At 51.6% G+C, this 20735-nt stretch overlaps 1 protein-coding gene across 1 annotated transcript in view; it reads left to right on the top strand.

Moving 5' to 3' along the window:
- The first annotated feature begins 1749 nt into the window (after window positions 1–1749).
- The window catches only part of NOS1 (nitric oxide synthase 1), a 40464-nt gene continuing 21478 nt past the window's right edge, over window positions 1750–20735 (top strand). Inside the window, exons 1-6 of the mRNA XM_075039649.1 lie at window positions 1750–2477; window positions 11983–12115; window positions 17619–17756; window positions 18213–18358; window positions 18718–18880; window positions 20125–20216. Coding sequence (XP_074895750.1) covers window positions 1750–2477; window positions 11983–12115; window positions 17619–17756; window positions 18213–18358; window positions 18718–18880; window positions 20125–20216 — 1400 coding nt within the window. The remainder of the gene's footprint in view (window positions 2478–11982; window positions 12116–17618; window positions 17757–18212; window positions 18359–18717; window positions 18881–20124; window positions 20217–20735) is intronic.

Genomic DNA, 20735 nt, shown 5'->3' with positions numbered 1-20735 from the left:
CCGCTCCTCAGATCCCTGTTTTTCCCATCCGGGTGCTGGAGGGAGCTCCTGGCAGAGAGGAGCTCAGTTCTCGGTGTCTGAACGTGCAAACGCTGCCCTGAATGTGCTGCTTCTGGGAGACAGGAGAGTGTTTTCCTTGGCATGTCAGTGGCTCCAGCCTGCAGATCCAGTGCCCTCTGTTCTCTCCCCAAAATTCAGATTTAAAAAAGAAAAGAAGGCATCTGCATTTCAGCTTGCTGCCAAATGTCAGGGCACAGTCCTGGAGAGAAACGTTCTCCAGAGCATCTGAGAAATGGGGGGGGATCACGGAGAGGGTTTGGGAGCTGAAGTTATCGAACACAGGCGTAGGCATGTAAGAACCAGGGTCCCATCAGGAGTCAATGAGACATTGCTCCCCAAGCCACATGAGGGCTGTGGAAAGCCATACCCAGCTGCATGAGGTTCCCCCGAGAGCTGGGTAAACTCATTGCATGTTCTCCTCTAGATGGTTTTCCATCAGCTAAAGCAGTTTGTTTGGGAACTGTTCAGAACTGGATGGCAGGGCTGGGCACGGGGGAGTGCTAGCTTTGCCTCCTGTATCCCTGTGCCAGGCTTGAAATATGGGGAGAGGAGGAGCTGAGCCAGGCTGAGGCTGTGATCCCTGTCGCCAGGCTTAAAAGCACTTGCCTCTGTAAGTGCTTTGCTGTAAAACTCAGGGTAAGGGGAGCTGAATGTCCTTTTCTACTGCCTCGTTTTGCTTGTGGCTGCTACTCTTTCTCCTGAAGCATCGAAACACTCTCGGTGTGACAGCACCTACGGAACAGGTTTCCTCCTGGGCAGGGACATACGTCCCCTGTCCGGTCACCCTAATCCATCTCGACCATCGGGTGGTTGGATACTCTGGAAAACACAAGGAGACAAGATCCTCAGCCGGCAGAAATCACCGCTGAGCTCCACGCGGCTCTACCCATTTGCCAGACCTGCGTGGTTTTTGCTTGTGACCCATGGGCAAAGTGGGGAGGGTCCGAGCACGGCTGCCCAGCAGCCCCTTCCCAGGGCTCCCCCTCTCCCCCCCGCGCTTTCCCGGCCCCCGCCGAACAGATGGTGCCGATTTTTGCAGGGGGAGCGGAGGAAACAAAGCCCAGAGCGATGGGAGGCTGCAGCCTGTCTCCCAAACGCAGCCCGGGGGATGACATCTGTGGGGACAGGCTGATGCATGTGGGTGTCTGTGGCGTGCTGAGCCCCGTGCCGAGCGGCACTTACGCCTGCCCTATCTCACTTTGCTTTCTCTTTTGTTTTTTTTTTTGTTTTTTTTTTTTTGTCTTCCTCTTTTCTAGATAAAGAAGCTCGTGGACTGTTTGCAGGGATGTCGGTGAAGCGAGCGGGCTGCCTTCCCCACTCTGCCCAGCGCAGGACCAGAGGCTGACTGGAAAGCTGGCATGTTGCCCCCTCCAGCCCCTGCTTGGCCGCAGGATGCCCAGCCCTGCCCGCCCTGCCTGCCCTGCCTGCCCTGTCCCTAGCCTTGCTTTCCACCAGTAATATACCCTGCTTTCCCCAGGCTGCGTTTCCAAGAGAGGTGGCAGGGAATATGCTGCAGAAAGCCAGCCCGCAGCCGAATCCCGGAGGAGTTTTGCAGTGAGGCGAGTTGCTAAAACGCCAAAGAGTTGCCCCTTCCCCGCCCCGGCGTGGATAAGCGTCTCGGACAGCGAATTTCTCTGCGCTCAGTGGGTGTTGAGGTCCTGGTCTGCAGGCTCAAAGAGGGGGGCTGCCATGGAAGAGAATGTGTTCAGCGTGCAGCAGATACAGCCCAACGTCATCTCGGTGAGGCTCTTCAAGCGCAAGGTGGGCGGCCTCGGCTTTCTGGTGAAGGAGCGCGTCAGCAAGCCGCCCGTCATCATCTCGGATCTGATCCGAGGAGGGGCTGCAGAGCAGAGTGGCCTCATCCAGGCTGGGGACATCATTTTAGCCGTCAATGGCAGGCCCCTGGTGGACGTGAGCTATGAGACCGCGCTGGAGATACTGAGAAGCATCGCCTCCGAGACCTACGTGGTCCTCATCCTGCGGGGCCCCGAGGGCTTCACCACTCACCTGGAGACCACTTTTGCAGGCGACGGGACGCCGAAAACCATCCGTGTCACCAGACCCCTCTGCCCGACTCCGAAGGTGGTCGACTTGTCCAACCCAAGCCTGCACGGCAAAGAGCAGCCGCTGCCAGCAGCCGACCGCACCATGGGCTCCCTGTGGACAAAAGAGATCGGGCGGGAGGTGGAGCCGATGGTCCACGTTAACGGCATCTTTACCGGCAGCAAAGGGCAGGATGCCGGGAAGGGGAAGGGGGGTGCTTGTGGTCACCCTTGCCTCAACGGCGGCGTGGAAGACAATGAACTGCTCAAAGAAATCGAGCCCGTCCTGGATCTCCTGAAGAGCAGCAGTAAGGACAGCGATGGAGATGCACCCTCCAAGGTAGAGACAAGAGATATAGAAGTCCAGGTGGACTGGTAGGTCCCTAAATACATTTTTTACATTTGGTGAAATGTGCTGGGTTTCGCTACCCAATGTGGCTGGTTTAGGTGTCAGTGAGCACCTCTCCAGAAATGACTGCTGTCTGACACAGCAGGATGGAGATGGAGAGGAAGGGATGTGAAAAAAGGGGGAAGTGGTTGATGAGGGGAAGATAAAAGTAATGAAAAATTGGGCGTAGGTGGTGGGAGAAAGGGAGAAAGATGTAAGCATGGGATATCGGGGAGACAGCAGGAGTAATGTCTCATGGAAAGCTGAGCTATGTGATATGGTGGATCATGGGCTGGGCTGGGATTTGTTTCTGTTCCATGTTCTCAATCTCATTTGTTTTAAGTTTAAACAAAATCCCGTGCCTCAGTTTCCCCACCTGCCAAATAAGAGTCATGGTATTGTCTGTCCTTGCTATCCTGCTTTAGAGCTCTCCAGTTGAAATCTTCTATTGGTTACTTGCCGGAGAGGGAGAAGGAAGGTCAGACCGGCAGAGTATGATGTTTCCCAGGAAAAATGAGTTTCAAAACCTTCTGTACTTTTGGCAGTCAGGCTCTGGCTTGGGGAAGGGAGAGGGGATCCCCAGTCCAGCTCCAGCTGAAGCCAAGGGGATCTCTGTGCAAGAGTAGTGGGAACTGCCTCGGGTGCTCCCGTCTTCTGGGAAAGGAGGAAATGTTTCCCATCGAGAGCTCAGAAATGGCCAAACCTTGTTGAAATACAACAGCGGAGCTGCCTGTTCGTGCCCTCTGCTCTTTCTAGATCAAGCTAATTATTTCAATATGCATAGGCATGTATAACAAGGGTGGGGACATATGGATGCTTGCTCTATGGCTTCTTGAGAAGGGTGAAGTCTCATCATGCGGGTGAAACTGCTTCATTTCCGATATTTGCTTCTGCAAGGGGCCATGTGCATAGTGTTGTCCTCCTGATCTTCCTCGGCATTTCCCTGAGATGCAGACCATTGCTCCGGAGCCAAAGCAGCTCCCTGTGGCCTTTTGTGTTTTGCAAAATTCTTGTTAGTAGCTATTTTGATTTTGGTACCAGCTCTCTCACCTCCTGGCTGTTTATTAGCAATGATAGGTTGCCTTTTCCTGTTGCCTTTCCCCAAGTCCCCAAACACATTTTAGCAGTGTCAAGTGCCGCAGCAGGTTGTGGCTGCCCTCGGTTATTGACTGGCTGTAAAAGCCAGGACGCTTTTTCAGGAGGGCTCGCTGAAGCTGGTGGTCTCAGTTCAGTGACAGAGGGATTTGTAGTTTCAAGTTCCCTTGCTGCACCTGCTTCCTTAGGGAGGGGAAAAAAATCGTGGTTTTTTGTGTTTTTTTTTTAATCAGAAACAATGAGAGGGGAAAGGCAGAGCTGTGGAGGAGCAGGATCCCTGCTGTGGGTTCCCTGCCCGGCTCAGTGACAGAGCCCAGGCAGAGCTCCCGATCGTTCCCATTACACCCACACCGTGTGTTTTCCGTCTTCTTTTTTTTAATTTTCAGTTGTTTTCACGTCGTTGTTTCTGCTCTCCCAAATTATGCCTTTTTTTCTGCGGAGGACATGGTTACTCAAAGCTCTTTAGGGTGGTCACACTGAGTCAGAGAAAAAACAACTGCTCAGCTTGGTGCCGGCGGCGGGTGGCAGATGTCTGGGGAAGAGCGGTGGGACAGGGCACGCTCGGGGACACCCCCGCCACACATACCCTCAGGTCTCACACATTTGGCTGCTTTCTGAAACTGTTGGGTTTGGTCTCTGCTGTGCGATAGGAGGCAATTTAACCCCCCGAGCCTGGCACACTCTCTGAGCTGAGGGCTACCTGCCCAGACTGCACGGCTTTTAATCCAGCACCAACCCATCTCTGAGGGAACTTGGTTTAAGCAATTAAAGAATTGAGACCTTGATAGGGTTATGCTTGACTACAGGCCCAACAAAATGTGCAGGGGTGCTTAAAAGTCCCTCTGTTTTTGCTAAGACTGCTGCTATAGAGCTGGGGGGTCACAGCCCAGCGAAGCCCCTGGAGGACACAATCTGAAGAATTTTGATGCAAGGTACAGCCTCACCCTTCAAACCATGTCCCCCACTGTCCCCATCCCATCCCACCAGCTGCAGGGTCCCTGAGGAAATTCTGCTCCAGCTGGGAGGAGGGATGAAAAATGTTTTTTTTTCTTTGAGGAGTCTCTTCTACTCAGACATTAAACCAAACCACTTTGAATTCACTTAAACTGAAGGACCTTGAACCAGCAAGAATATTAGCAAAGTGGGTACTTCAACAAAACTCCACTCAATATTTTTCAATACCCTAAAAAAAAATAATCTATGTAATCTGTGTACCTTGGGACTGAAAATCCACTTTTTGGTCAAAATTAGTCTTCAGTCTTTTGCCTGATGAAAAGCTGCAGCCTCCTTCTTGCGGTAGGACTCTGTATGAGCGAGGAGACCTCGGCTAGAGCGGAGAAGTGGGAAAGGAGATATACTGCAGGGAAAACTTGTCAAGAGCCGCTCTGCGGGGTAAAGGGCATTTCTCAGCCGCCTCTCCTCCCACTCCTGCGACGTGCTGGAAATGATTCATCTCCTCGCCTTGGTCTCAGACAGAGCTGGGGCATCGTGAAGGTCTTCTACAGTGAGAGTTTTCTTGGTCCGTAGGAGAAGTGCAGAAAGGTCAGGGAGCGATGGGGAGTGGATAACTGGGGAGATTGTTGGTCGATGCCAAAGAAATGCCCAAGGAAATAAGCAAGTCTTATCAGATTGATGCAGCTCTCACGCTGTAGGCTGTGACTTCTCCAGGCTGGGGGGGAGCAAGCAAAGCTGGCATAACTCAAACCAGGAATAGAGCTCTACCTAGACACTAGGAGGGCGCAAAACCTCACTCAAGGTTGAGCTTGACAGCTACAGCCTGGACCACTTGACCATCAATCCAGCTGGAGATGCTGGTCTTGGGACCAATCCTGTTCTGTGTCTGTCTTCGCCTGGTGCTGACCTTCACAGCCTGCAGCACTCTGTCAAAGCCGGTCCGGCTCGCAGAGCTGTGACAGCTTTCCTAGGGCAGAAAGGAATGGTACAAGTTTGAGGTTATTCACAAGGAGCCAAACACTTCTTGTTCAAGGTGGGCTTTGCCAAAAACAATTCAAATTACACCTGATACTTTGGGCTTCCAGCCCATGTCTTTCGTGTTACTTCCAAGGAAAACTGGAAACTGTGAAGTTTGCATTGGGGGAAAAAATCAGTTCATCTCCCTCCCCTGCACCCCTGGCCTGCACTCCCTGAGGGACCTGTCCCTGCAATCACCTGGCCTTTGCTCCCTGCTGATTGCCAGCTGTAAGGTGCCCTGGGTCCATCGTGCGTGTCCGTGGGATAGGCTGCGGCCACGGCTCAATGTCTGCTCCTTGGCTCAAGCCATCTGCGATGAAGTCGATCATAAAACAGAGCATGGAAGCGGGGCACAAGGTATGATGAGAGCTGGCATTTCTGCCATGAGGCTCACCGTGGGCTAGAAAACAAAAATAGAGTTTGATTCACTCACTGCCAGCTAACCTAGGTCTGTTTTTCCCTCTGAGCTCTAGGGAGATTGTCATGTCCCATCTTCCCTCCCTCTCCCCCCTCACTGAGTTGCCAGTATTTATTTTTCTTCTCAGGTCTATTCCATAACATGAACAGCATGATGGAAACATGGCAGTTTCGGTCCAAAAAGCAGCATCAGCAGCCCTGAGAAGGAGAAGTGTGCTGAGAGCAGGAATTCTGTTTATGAAGGGTTTCAAGGTTTCAGGCTCCATCCTGCATTGGAACAAACCCCGTAATTTTGCAGTTCTCAGAGAGAAAATTCTCTTCCTCCCACCTCCTTTGCTGCCGCCAAAATCTCTTTGTGTTGCTCAAAACATTTCATTTGCATTTCTGATGTCTTCATTATTCCGTACTTGGACATGAAACTTTAAAACCTCTGAAATGAAAAGGTTCCCTGAAACTATCATGTTATTGCCATTCTGCAAAGCAATGAAGTAGGAAGCTTTGGCAGTGAATAACCCTCCCCTTCTCCCTCGGCGGATTCTTCTTCCTCGTCACTCTGACTACATCAGTCTAATCCAGAGAGGCATTTTGTGCCTGTAAGCAGCATATTCCACCCAAATATACCCCTGTGGAGCCTTCTCAGACCAGTCTCCAAAGCACCCTTCACCCGCTCAGCCCCCCGTGCTGGTGCTGCTTCTTACATCCCATGGGATGGCTGTTCTCCTTGTATGTGGTCCCAGCAGACAAACCCATGGCCCATGTGCGAGTCTGCGCTCTCCCGGCAGACCTGAACTGTGTTTGGCCTCCAAATAAGATGCTGAGGCTGGAATCCTCCCGGTGCTCTTTGGGCACGGCTGGGAAGGGACGAGCGTGGTGGTTGCAGGTTGCATCCGACGTGGGCTGAATCTCGAACGATACCGATGGGACTTTGGGATCGCTTGGATCTGTTCCCAGGTCTTTATCTGGCAATGCCTACTCAATGGCATTTACCAGCCTCATATTTCATAGACCTCTCTCCGAAGCAGCTCTGTGCAACGTGCTCGGTTCATTAGTCCCTAATCCCAGCAATGGGCACAGCCCAGCGATGCTCTAACCTTCTGAGGGTGCGAGACCTTCTTCAAGCCATGCCACGTGCTTGTCGGTGAGGCTTTTGTCCTCTTCCTTCGGTGTTGTTCAAGCTTCCCTTTCTCATTTAGGAAGTGGTTTCTTGCTTTGATCGCTCTACCATTGCCTGCTCTGGGCACACTGGCCCCACTGCCTCTCCAGAGAGTTATCCCACCTTTTGGAGTTATTCCTTCTGCTTCCAACATTCCCACTTCCTTCCTAAGTTCTGCTCCATCCTCCGCACCCTGCAAATCCCAGATCTTGCCCGATCCCTTCTCCTGCCTCTCCCTCAAACGGGTGCTGTTGTGCCAGACCTTGCTTTAACCCTCGAGGCGAGGAGTCTGCAGCCAGCACATTTTCCAATGTTGCAGACTGTGAGCTGCCCCAGGGGCATGAGAGCCAGGAAATATTAACTTCTGAGGATGCAATGCCCTCCGGAGTATAGTTTCCCATGGGGTAAAGGAAAGGTGAGGCAAGAGCCATTTACCCCAACCTCCAGCACTCGGAGAAGGAGCAACGCGCAGCCGAGCCTTGCAGCCGTCTCCAAGGACACACCAGCAGAGGGGGAAAAAAAAAGTGAAAAAGAGGTATTTCTCTCCCGAAGCTCAGAGCAAGTGAGCTGTGCACGTGTGAGCTTCCCACGCAGTCCCAAGCTCAAGCGTAGGGTTTTCAGCCACCGGGACAAGGGCCTGGAAGGAGTCCATCCCCCGCGGTCACAGCATAGGGTGCTGCTGTCGGCATCACAGCACGAGAGCCATCATCGGAAGCGTGGACATCGGCATCCGTATCGGTTCATCCAAACTGGCCCCTGGGGATTGCAGCAGCTAGTGGTATCTCTCATCTCTGCCTGGGAAATCAGAGAGATTCTTCTGCCAAGCAAATTCAAAGGAGCAAAGTGACAAATTTTCTTTTTGCTCTTTTTTTTTTTTCTTTCTTTTTGGAAAAGCTTTGGAGAAATTTCTCAAACGGCTGTCTCAGCAACTTCCCTTCTGCTTCATCACTCTGAGCACTGCAACATCATCAAATTAGTCAAAAGAAAACAGTGGTGCCTCTCATTTCTCCAAACAGCCAGATGCTCTTTCCGAGGTGAGGCTGTGCCTGTGCACCAGTGGGGGAGGGCAGGATTCCTCTTCCTTTTTTTAAGTAACAAATTTTGCTTTCAGAACAAAAGATGACCTCAAACGGTGTCCCTTCCCAAAATCCTGCTCTAGATCCAAGAGATCTTGCTAACAGTATTTAATAGATCTGGCAGTGGGACCAGGTCAGAGAAGGATCTCTGGATCCTGGATCTGGCCCTTGGGAGAGTTCAGCCAAACAAGTGCCTCCAAGGACAGATCTTCAGCATTGCTTCCAGTGCCTCAAAGATCCTAAAGTGGTGATTTAAAAAATCTTGTTCCATGCCCCAAAGTGCCCAGATAGGGTCTGACGGTGAGTCGGGAGGATTTCTCCAACTGCTACTGGGGGCCGAGGGCAAGGTCCCCCCTGCCCTGCGTAGCTGCAAATGGGGCTGCTCCCACGGCAGCTCCTCGGAGGTGCCCAACCTGGCTGCCTCGAAACACCCCTCGGGGGAACTGCACCCTCCCCGTCACCCACCGGGAACCTGTGAGAACGACCCTTCGGGTTCTCCTGTCGATAAAGTGCTTTTGGAAACATTATCGTGAGGCTGAGCTCAAGCACGATGTTCTGGTCATCCTACTGGTCTCCTTGAGCGTGTGAGTGGCATCCTTGTATGAACGGGGCAGGTCACTCCTCGTCTCTGCTGGGGGCTTGGGAAGCCAAATCAAGAGAGGAAAATAACTTACCCAAAAGACCCTGTTCCTGTCTGAGCTCGCAAACAAGGCAGTTACAAGAAACGGGCAGGAAATATTTGTAAAATGAAGCAATTGATTTTTTTTTTTTTTCCCCCCCCATCTGGGCTAGGACTGGGGTGAGGCTGTGGCTGCTCTGAATGGGCTTTTCTCTCCCTGTCTCTCTCCAAAAGACAGAGCCGGATACTTCTGGGCAGCCTCATCCGGGAGAGGTCTGCGCTAGCTCAGCGCAGGGGCACGCACCCGCAGCCCTGCGAGGGACGGACCTCCTCGCCTGACACCGAGCACGCTGCAGCACAACAACCAGCACGGAGGCGAGAGATACAACCACTAATTTAGTCTAATGGCTTTGTTGCAGCTATGCTTGACTGTGCTTTTATAGCAGAGACTAAGGGTAAGGGCAGCACCTCGCTGCCTTGTTCACGCAGCCGTAAGTCCATCAAGAATAGCAATAAGCAACCTGTTTCTGCCCCAGCTGCAAACATGCGATGGGATGTGGAGCATTTGCTCCTGAGCATCCGACCCTTAATGCCCACCTGGACTTCACTGTTGCTCAGGACAGTGCATCTCGCTGTCGGGTGATACTCGAGGCCACTGAACAGGAGCAGCTTCAGCAATACTTGTAATACACAAAGTAGCCAACCACAGCGATGACTTAATTCAAGCATCTGGTCTTTTTCTGTGCCGTTGGCACAGGTAGCAGCATTTATGGCTTTGCTGGTGTGCAGACAATGAGATTACATGTGCAGCCTCCCAGCCGAGACCTCCGACTGCTGCTGCCGATTGATGGATTCCTCTCTGAGGTTCCCTTGCGCCGGCAGACGCCCATTTAGACAAGCTTGCAAACACCTTCCTGGAAACAGCGGGTCGTGCCAGGCGCCTGCAGGCATATGCTCTCTGTCATTTTGGAGGCATCTGTGGGATATCTGGCACGCTGGGGTCTGTCTGCCCAAGCTTCTCCTGTCTGCATAGAGGCAAAGTCTGTGCCCCTGGAGAGGTACCGTGGTCCCTCAGGAGGCAGGTTCCCTCTGCTAAGTCCCAGGCACTAGTAAAGCCAAGGGATTTCTTCCACCGCCTTATGGATTTAGTGCTTGTGTCTTGATTTTAGGCCAGTTATGGGGAGCAGCATGTTGGGGCTCATCAGCTGCAAGATATGGCTCTTGTACGCCCATCATTTCACATGCTCAGTGGCTCTGTGTTGACCTGCCTCCACTCTCCCTGCTATGATGGGGCTCAGGGCAAGAAGGCAGGGACATGCAGCCGTGGAAACGAGTATTCTCGGGGAGGTTTAATAGCTGGCCTTGACTTAGGGGGAAGAACCAGGTTTGCTGAATTTTCACCCTGCTAATCCTCTGTCTTGCTGCTGGGAATTCTCTAGATGGAGGTAGGCTGGACATGTCAAGAGATCCTGAGCTTCCCCTTTGGATGGGCTGGTAGAGGGCAGAGTGGGTACTGCGTGGTTCGTGGTTGTCCCCAGCCTTGGGACTGCATGGCTGTAGCAGAGAGCCGGGACCTGTTGTCTTTGGCTGCGGTTGTGCGGTGTGGCGGGTGCGGTTTCTTGTGTTTTATCTGATTGAAACCCTTTCATGTACTCGTAGGAGCCAAGTCACAAAAGAATAGCTTTCTTTTCCTGGGGGGGCATAGAAAACCCAGTAAAAACTGCCCCTATGGCACCTGTACCTCCTCGCTTGCACCAAGCTGGCCACTTTCACCCTAAGGCAGCCAATGTTTGGAAGGTGTCCAGGAACCCAGTGTAATATTTTGGCAGCTGAACATTGCTCTGTAAAGGCAGAAAAATTACAGAAAACTTAAAGCACTGGGAGGTCATCTTTAAGTGAAGTATTTTCCTTAAGCTGTACCTAAAGACATGAGCTCGGGGGGCAAGGAGGACTGTGAAACGGAATTTGTGTGTACATATGTGTCTTTCTGTGGCAGTGTCAAGAATTATGTCCTGAGTGTCAGTGTCCTACTTTGGTCGGTGCCCAAAGCCCGCCGTCGTTAATGGGAAGGCTCATTATTGACTTTAGTGGGCATCTGAAAGACTTTTTAAGAACTGACAGCAGGAGCAAAACAATTGCCAGAGCGCATTACCTCAACGGTCTATCGAGCAAGGGTGAAGACAGCGTGGCTGCGAGTGGTGGGGCTGTGCCCGTACTGGCGTGGGGCCCCGTGCAGCCCAACCCACGGAGCTCCTTCCCACGTGTGGCCTCACCAGGGCGGTCAGTGCCTTTGGTGCGGATCCTGCAGCCTGTCTTCTCTGAATATCACGTCTCTAAACCCCATTTGTTTTTCTCCTTTGCGAGGGCTCATATGGCAGTGGTTTTCCATCACCTGCTTGGATGGCATTTAGCAGCCTCACAGACATCCCGCGGTACGTTCCCCAGGCAAAACGTGCGCGGTAGACTGTGTGTGCTGTGAGTTACATCGGTCTAACTGTGCAGGCCAGGGCAGCCAGCGCTGGGGACATCCTCAGTCCCCCAGCCTTACCAACGTCCCCAGCTCTGGGGAGGCAATCCATCAGTTTCCTTAAGTAAAATCACTTGCGCTCACCAGCATTTGCAGCATCTGTAAAGGTCAGGAAGAGGAGAGAGAGCTGTTTCTCCCTCCTGGGAGCCACCTATTTTTTCTTGGGTTTTTTTCCTCTTTTCCACTCATAAGCACCAAGCTGCTCTGCAAACCTGGCTGGTTTTGCTATGAGGTTTGCTATGAGGTTTTGCAGCTGGAAGCGCGTGCAGCTGTCCTTTCCCCTGCTCCCTGCTTGCTTTCGCAGGGCTCCAGCTTGGGTTTTGGGGGCAGAAGGACTGGTGAGTAACCCTACTAGAGCCAGTGTCGGGGCAGGGGTTTCCTGTTGCTTTGCAGGCACCGCGCTCACCCGCGCAGCAAAATTTCTATTGTGTTTGGGTTGCCCTCGCCACTGTGATTCATCGCCTCTGCCGAGGCAGAGCATTTCCTCCCCTCCCGCGGGGCGATGCATGAGTTTTCGCTCCTGTGGGAAGAAGCTGGAGCAGGTCCTGGAGCCATCACTCCAGGACCTGGCCCCATGGTCCCAGCACCCAGCTGCCCTCCAGCCCCCTGACCCAAATGGTTTTTAACCCTTCAGTTTCAGGGAAGGGGAAAACAAGCCGCAGAAAGCCTTACCGGCTCAGATGGAGAACGACCGTGTCTTCGGTGACCTGTGGGGGAAGAGCAACGTGCCCGTGGTCCTGAACAACCCCTACTCCGAAGCGGAGCAGGTAAGAGCCCACGGCTCGTGCTGCTGTGGGTGGGAAGGGGGTTTGGGGTTACATGACCCATCCTGGTGGGCGCACACACCGCAGAGATCCTGCAAGGCCTTACATGCACTACTCTGAAGATCTTTGATCCCAAGAGCTGGAGTTGATGGGGCATAAAGTCGATTTGGTCCAGAAACCGAATTCCCCACAGTTCGGGCAGGGTGTGGGTCACTGGAGAACGATGGTCTTCATCCAAGGGGCCAGAGTGGGACGGGAGCACAGCCAGGGACCAGGACTCCAAAACCTCCCTCAGGACTGTCGTCCCTTTTTGTGGCAAAAAGCCGAATTGCATCGTTAAAGTCATTTTGATTCATATGACGGTAATTCAATAGAGCACTTCAGATAATATGTTGTGTGGTGCCTTTTCATCTCCTCACACTCCACAGACATAAATTCTCAGGCTTCCTTGCCAAAAGTGGATTAACTCCACGTTTGTAGCACAGCCAGAGACGTAAGGCAGACCCTGGCAGGCCAGAAAGATCACCTCGGGGAAAACATGACGTGCGTGAGCACTGCCAAGCCTGTTCGGGCAAATGTGCCTCCCTGATGGGATTAACCAGCATCAGGGCAGGACACGGGGGACCAGTCTGGGAACCATTTGGTCTCCTTGCCCCACCATGTTTCTCAGGGTGACGTCGTAAGGACTGTTTTCCAAGGGAGGGGAGAAAAGTGATTTAGCAGTCTCATGAAGACTTCTGAGAAAACTAGTATTTTCTCAGCTTAGGAACGTCCTCAGCACCTCTGGTGGATGCCTCTTCCCAGCTCCAACGAGCTGCAATGCAATGCTTCTGGCTGACACGCCACGTGCAGACCACCACAGGGTGGGTGCGCTCGTGGTGTGGTGGACACCCAGATGTTGAGCCTGGCCTTGACACCCAGCAGCACCTCAAGGCTGCGGCTCTGCCAGCGGATGTTTTCCCATTTCACGGGCATTTTGCAAGATGCAAAGCCAGAAGCAGGAGGTGAGGGCACATGAGGTGACGTCGTCCCTTCATGCCCATGGAGGTGACATGGTCTTGGCTGCGGTGGTTTAACTCTGCCCACGTCCTCATTCCTCCTGTGCCGGGAGCACCGGTGTTTCTCTTGGGAATCCTGAGCAGAACGATGTTCACGTGCGCTTTTGCAGCATGCACAGCGTCAGAGGCTCATGGGACACGCAAGACCTGCTGTGCGGGTGCTGATGCACATGCAGAGCATCTGAGATCGTGCCAGAATTGCTGCATGGTTTTAACCATCCTGGTTGGGGGCTTAGATGCAGTTGGGAGCAATTTCCATCCTCCCCTCGCCTGGCTGCAGCTCAGCATTGCGGCCAGGTCTCCGAGCTGCATAGCCAGCCTTACGGTGGGTATTGTCCTCCATCGGCACGCACAAATGGGTGCATCCAAGAGCTGCAACACACTTTGTTCAGCCGCTCGAGAGACATCCCCGGGCAGCCCCATGTCCCGCCGCGCGGTTAATGCAGTGTGGCAGGTATCACGAGCCCGTCTCGCCCAAGGACAGGTCACTGCTCTGGTCCCTTTCCCCCAGCTCTGGAAAGATACTGTCTTTCTGCCTCCTTTGCTAAGCTCCTTGCATGTACGTGTCTGTTACCATAAGCACTTTATAACCTTCTGTGTTCAGAGCTTAATTTCTCTCCGTGTTAGGGCTGCCAAAACCCCCAGTCTTAAGCTGCTATTAAACTCTTTAATATTTTTTTTCACTAGATGTGCAGCTTTCTTTTTATCCTTCTTATCCCCAAATCGCTATGCCTGCTCTTCTGGAGGCTGTTTGGTTTTCCCCCCTGCTCCCTGCAGCCGTTCCCCTGGGCTGTATGTGGTCAAGGCAACTGAACTTCTTGCAAGCTGCAATAAATACTCTTAACACAGGGGCAAGTCAAGCCAAGCGTGAGATTTTATACACATTGTTCTTTCTGTAAAGCAGGATTTGGTGGATTCACTTGGCCTGGCAGTGAATGCTCACTGAGGCTCATAAGGTGCTGAAAAATCTATTGGGCATCGATCCCTATCCCTCTTTTTTTTTTTCAAAATCACGCAGTGTGTTTTGCTTGTTTCCCAGGAGCCCAATCCCCCTGGCCCTAAACCTGACCGATGGAAAGATGCTGTGACTGCACCAGCCCAGGTCCTGTGTGAGTCATATTTCAGTCTGTACAGACTGATTTGTTAGGAGCTCCAGGGTAACAGGGGATGTGTGTGCCCATGTAGCTAGCAGGGGAAGGGAGTCATGTCAGCTCCACACTTGTAACAATGATTTACAGCTTTATAAAAGCGAAAAACACACTTTCAGCTAGTGGGGTTAATGCAATCGGGAAAGAAATGTCAGCATGCCAATATATCTATGACCTGGGCTAATGCTGCAGACCTCGTCCTCCCACAGTCAATGCATTTCAGCAGGGCAATATATGCCATCATCGCAGGGACTCCCAAAGCCCAGCTGGGATGCAGGAGGAAGGCTGAGGACCTGTAGAGCCCGCTTGGGTCTGCAAAAAGGGAGATGCTCCCCGCCATTCTGGCCCCAAGAAGCGCCCGGGGCTGGGTGCGTTTCTCCCCTGCATCTGTAAGAGCTGCAGACAGCTCGCAAGCTGCACGCTGACGATAAGTGCCAACACGCTCCCTTGTAAAAGATGTTTGCATAATGCATGTGCGCCCCGACTGCTACGTTAGTCTCTCCGTTTGTCCCACTCTTGAGTCACTAATATCACAGCTGCCTAATTAAAACATGAAAGGATCTCACACAACCTCCCTGACAGAACCAGGGGTAATATTTGGTTTCAGCTTTGCTGTGCAGGGAAGGCACACACACACACACACACAGAGCACTCTTTCCCAGTTTCTTCTGGGTGTTGCTCTCTCCGCAGCTGCTCTGCGAGGCGGTTGCCAGACCTGGCACCTTTGCTTCAGCCCGGCTGGCATCCCAGGGATTCGGCATGCCTCTGCACCGTGGCCCTCTTTCAGCAAAGATTCAAACTTTGCCGGTTCCTGCAGGGAAAAGACAAAAAGGAAAGGGAGCAGCTTTGAGAGAGGTTTAAGGTAGAACATCTGTAGGCAGATGTTAAGCAGCTGATGTCCACCAGCCTGGACCATGAGCTTGCTTGCTCCAAGGATGGGGTCAATGCTACATCTGGATTCATAACACAGCTCTTGGGCCATACCTGCTCTAGCAAGACGTTGTTTAGCAACACACCTCCTGCACTGAAGCCCCATCAGCAAATCAAAACTAACTCAGAATAAAAAAAGTGCTGCTGGATACAACCGACACTATCTGCTCGGTACTTCTACTTTCTGTCTGGCAGGTGGAGGTACGGGTGAGGATTGGTTTTGTTTGCGTTTTTGAGCAGCGGTTTTCAGCTATGTTTTACCAATCTCGTAGAGTAATTATGCTCAGAAGGAAGGTGGCAGATTATGCCCCTTGGTCCTAAGGGTGGCCCAGGTTGGTTCGGAGAGCACAGGATGCTCTTAGTGGATCAGGAATGGTTTAGTTCTCTTGAAAGAGTAAAACAAGCAGAAAAAAATAACCAGGAAACTGCCGCTGCCATAATTCAGGTCAGATTCCCCAAAACTGAAAAAAATGAACTTAGAAATAGTGCTTTTCCAGAACAACATTTAGGAGGTTCTTTTTATTTACTACTGGTTTTGAGCTCTATATGAAGTCTTATATTTGTTTTCTGCAGCATGGGAAGGGGAAGCTGAGATCCACTGTGTGGTCATCTGGCTTCACGGGCTAGGACTTCAAAACGCTCCTTGGGAACATTACAGGATTTGTGACATGAGGAATGTCACAGAGACCCGTGACAGCATAGCCTGAGGGCATGCAGAGTGGCTTTCAGGTTATAAAGCTCTCCCTTCTCCCCTCTTGCTCCCAGTATATGCTTTCAGTGCATGGTATTACAATGTGAGCCTCAGGCTGCTTGACAGCAAAATCCTTATTTTCCGGGGAAAAAAGTGTGGACCATATGGTGAAAAGAAAGACTAGGCAAAAAATATGGCCAACATTGCCACCAGGGCAATGCAGCATTGTCTGCTGAGCCCAGGCATTAGTCTTGCAATCGATGAGGTATCAATCTCTGCTTCGGAAAAGCAGAGCAATCCTCTGTCTGGCAAAGTAAGAACAAGTTAGATCTGGAGCCTCATCTGCTTTTGTCATCCTTGCAGCCCCTGTTGCTTTCCTTCCTGGGTTTGCTTATCAGCAAAAGCGCTTGTTCTGAAACAAGAGCTTCTTCCACCATGTGCTGGCTCTTCTGCAGTTGGTCCTTCAGGCTGTAATGCTGGATTTGTACTAGTGCTGCTAGTCCATGAGCTGCAACCATGACATGAGCCCAGAACCACCAAAAAGGAGGGTGAGACGCTCCACAGCTCTGCTGAAGGCAGTGCCATCTTTAAAAAAACTTTGCAGATGCACTAAAAAGGGACACAAGCTACAGGATTCAGGTAGGAAGGCTACATCAAAACTCGGTCCAAGCCTAGATCTGCTTTGCAGAGGTGCAAGCCTTCAAGTGGTTGTGAAATATGAGTAGGTTTTGACAGGATGCTCTGGTGTGGGATCCGGTCTCCCCTTGAAACCTGGAGCAACACCGTTGCGGTTGCAGTGACTGAATTACATCCTACTATAAGATCTGATTCCTAGAAGACACATCTCTGCTTTCCAGGGCCACTGCAGATCAAACTGTTCCATGACACACTGGCAGACACTGATTGCTCTTTAATTTTTTAAGTGCTTGGGGGGAATAAGGGTCAGAATAGAAACATTAGACATTTTCTGTGAAAACATGTGCAAATACAAGCACTTGCAGCCAGCACTTCTCGTTACAAGCTCTCTGCTGGCTGAGGCTCTTCCTTATGTTGGCATGTAACTCAGGATGTGCTGGATGAGCGCACCCTGACACAGAGTATCGGGGGGGCTGGAGATTCAGAGCTGAGGCTGAAGTAATCCAACTATGCATAATTCAGCAGCCCTCCCACTTGCATAATTTATCCATCCTTATTCCTGCGATCTTCCAGCATTGATATCAAAGGAGTTGTGCCTTTGGCTTGCTCAGAGGAACGATCGGCTGTTAGCTCTATCACAGTGCTCGTATTAGTGAGGCAGAGCTTGGCACGTGTAAAAATCTGAGCAGGTGATGCTCCTTAAAAAGAAACATCTAATATATTTTAGAGAGGTAAGTCTTCCACTGGGAAACTTGAACACAACGTTCTCCTAATTCACTTCTGTCTCCGTTTTTTAACTCCTCTTCTACAGGTTTGGCTGTTCTGTAAACAGAGATGATTTCTCAATTGGATTGTGAGTTGGTTGCTCCACTGTAGGATTCTAAATGTTGCCAATATTTGGATCATATACCTTGTCATGCTATATTACACTAGGATTCAAGCACAGGCATCCATTAATACAAGATGCTGCTTGTTGTTGTGGCCTTTTTCCTATATCTCGTTGATGAATACTAACCTTGTGCCTGGTCTTCACTGTTGTCCAGCCACCGCCATCTGGGCGACAGTCCCCAACTAAGAACACAGTGAATGGAAGTCCTTCCAAATGCCCGCGGTTTGTCAAAATCAAGAACTGGGAGACAGGCTCTGTGCTTCACGACACTCTGCACCTCAAGACAGCGATGGTGAGTAGAGTTGATAGGACTGGCTAAAAGTTGTCTGAGCGTAATTGAGTGGCTCACAGTGTTTCCAAGTTGGCTTTACCTGGAAATGCAGAACTGGATGAATTGAAGCCAATCTTCTTGTCTCTGATGTTGGTGTCTGGATTTCAAAACTCTGGTGCAGTAAGCTGGGTGAGAGGGAAGCCCGTCTGGGATAAATCAGGAAAAGCACATGACTTTATGCCAAGCTGGGGCAAGAATTTAGTGACCCCAAATTGTCTGTATTGGGTGTGACAAGAGATGACCACACGTGCTTGAGCTGTCTTACACAATGTTACCGATAGGTGTGAAAACAAATAAGCTGGAAATATCCCTGGTTGTCAAAGATGCCACCAACTTCTGTGTAGGTAACTGTTGACTTCATGTGACCAAAAGTGCTGCAGTAACCCAAGACACGCTTGTCTCCTTCTGCCTCCTCAGGCCACTGCGTGCACCGAGCAGATCTGCATGGGCTCAGTAATGACCCCCAGCCAGCACGTCCGCAAGTCAGAAGATACCAGGTCAAAAGAGGAGGTGCTCCTCTTGGCTAAGGACTTTATTGACCAGTACTACTCCTCCATAAAGAGGTAAGTATTGGCCGGAGAAGGTCACAGGTCCTGGCTGCTGCTTATGCTGAGATGTCACATAGGATCTGTTTTTCACACTTGTGAGCCAAGGCAGGGTGAGGCTGTGGTGATCCACATTCAACTGCTTCTTCAGGGGAGTTTCATTCCTAGCATTTGTTGTGTGCCTCTGTGCAAATTACTGACCTCTCCCATTTGCACTTGGTCATCTGTTATCTGAAAGCACGCAAGTGTGTGTGTGTGAATCCGTGCACACATGCACTTAAGAAGGAAAGAACTCATGCCCAGGTGGAGAGCAGCAGGATTCCCTGCCCTCCACCCGGCTTGGTGACTGCCATCTCCTCCGTTCCCCACATGTGCAGATCTGGCTCCAAGGCCCACATGGAAAGGCTGGAGGAAGTGACCAAGGAGATCGAAGCCACTGATACCTACCAGCTGCGGGACACAGAGCTGATCTACGGAGCCAAGCATGCCTGGAGAAATGCAGCCCGCTGTGTGGGCAGGATTCAGTGGTCCAAGCTGCAGGTGAGCACCAGCACAGCTGGAGACAGCTGGCAGGCTGCCTGCCAAAGGAGGCACTGGAGTTTTGGAGAGGCAAAACTTGCTCTTCAAATACCTGGGGAAGCACAGTATAGGTACAGTTGGGGGTGTTCGGCGCACACAGCAGCTACGCTCTCCTCGACAGCTTTGGGGAAGCACAGGCTGGGAGGCCAGCAGGAGCTGGAAAAGCATCTGTGGGGTAGGTGTAGCCTAGGTGTCTGTGTCTGAAGTGGGGCCAACCGGAAACTGGCGCTCTAAAGAAGATTTTCCAAAATCAGATACTGCTCCGGTATCTCACATGCTGCTTCCAAAACTATTGCTCTGCCTCGAGAGAGGCAGCAGGACACACTCCTCCTTGGTACAGAGATGCTATGGCAGGAGAAGATTTGGCTCAGTGCCCGTTTGACTAGCTGGAAGCATAGGGTAGGATCTGAATTAGTGATTTCTAGTGGAATCCCTTGGTACGGAGATGACGTCTCCCTCTGTAACCTGGAGCACAGCTCAAGTGCTGCTGAGCAATTCTTGTGCCTGCTTCACAGAGGCTATAGGCACTGCCTGGGGCCGGGAGGCTGGGCCTCCTTTGGTCCCAGCTCAGCCTTCAGCTCTTCGCTTCCACTGTTTCTTTTGGCATATCTGAACCTTGGGAGGAGCCATTTCTGCACGAAGTTGTCTTCAAGCCTCCTGTTGACCCTCTTCCCTGGTTTCCCCATCCTTTTGTAGATGTCCCATCCCTGGAAAGATTCAAGGTCAGGTTGGATGGGGCTCTGAGCAACCTGGTCTGGTTGAAGATGTCCCTGCTTACTGCCGGGGGGTTGGACTAGATGACCTTTAAAGATCTGGTCCAACCCAAACCATTCTGTGACTCTACGATTCCCCATCCTCTCAGTGGATCTCAGTCCTGACTGATACCTGCCTTGTTTCAGCTTTGACTCTTAATCTACAAGAGACAGAAAGCAGAAACCAAAACTGTTGGTGGATAAGCCAGGAACAGCAGCAGGTTGAGAGCACTGCCTGAGCAGCAGATGACTCATCTCTCCAAAGCAGAAGGGGCAGCTGGATTAGACAACCACATGCTGTAAAGGCAGGGAACGCATAATTGTGGAGCTTTAGGTACCTAAGAAGTCACAGTGGCCTCTAGGGCTTTCCCTGTGCTGTGTTTCTTCTTCTTGGCTCTGCCCTAGGAGTTGGAGCATCCTGTAGCATCACCACAATTGCTTCCACTGTTTCAGGTGTTTGATGCCCGGGACTGCACCACAGCCCATGGGATGTTCAATTATATCTGCAACCACATCAAATACGCCACCAACAAAGGGAACCTCAGGTAAGTCACCAGGGAGTCACCAGGTTTAATATCCAAAGGCCTCTGGGTGGGGGTCAACCCAGGGCTGGGCTCTGCTGACATTGTGTCCTTTAGCAGCTGCTGCACAACAGGATGGTTGTAGCCAGCACCCATCCTGGGGAGCAGTGGAGGGACCTGATATCAGGGGAAGGTGTCCCGCTGGTCCAAGTATATCTCTTCTTGCCCTCTGTGGGACCTCAAAGGGCAGATTTTCCAATTATTTCTCCTTTCCTATATCCTGCATCAAATGCAGAGCACGGACTGCTCTTCAGCTCTCTCTGAAACCCCGTGTTAGCAGCCAGCTTCTGCCTGGAGCTGAATTGCTGGAAACATCCCAAATTTGAGAGCTGGACTGCACCTGGCCGTGACTTCTTCTGGTGAAGGAAATATAATAAATGTTTGGGGCTTGTCCAAAACACAAGCAGAGGTGGTGCCCAGGGTGGTGGCAGGCAGGGGCAGCACCTTTCCCCCGCAACACTTTGCAATTCCTCCGATGACCCC

The sequence above is a fragment of the Buteo buteo genome, chromosome 11 (assembly GCF_964188355.1).
Source record: "Buteo buteo chromosome 11, bButBut1.hap1.1, whole genome shotgun sequence".
Classification (NCBI taxonomy): domain Eukaryota; kingdom Metazoa; phylum Chordata; class Aves; order Accipitriformes; family Accipitridae; genus Buteo; species Buteo buteo.
This window is presented reverse-complemented; position numbering and strand designations above follow the sequence as displayed.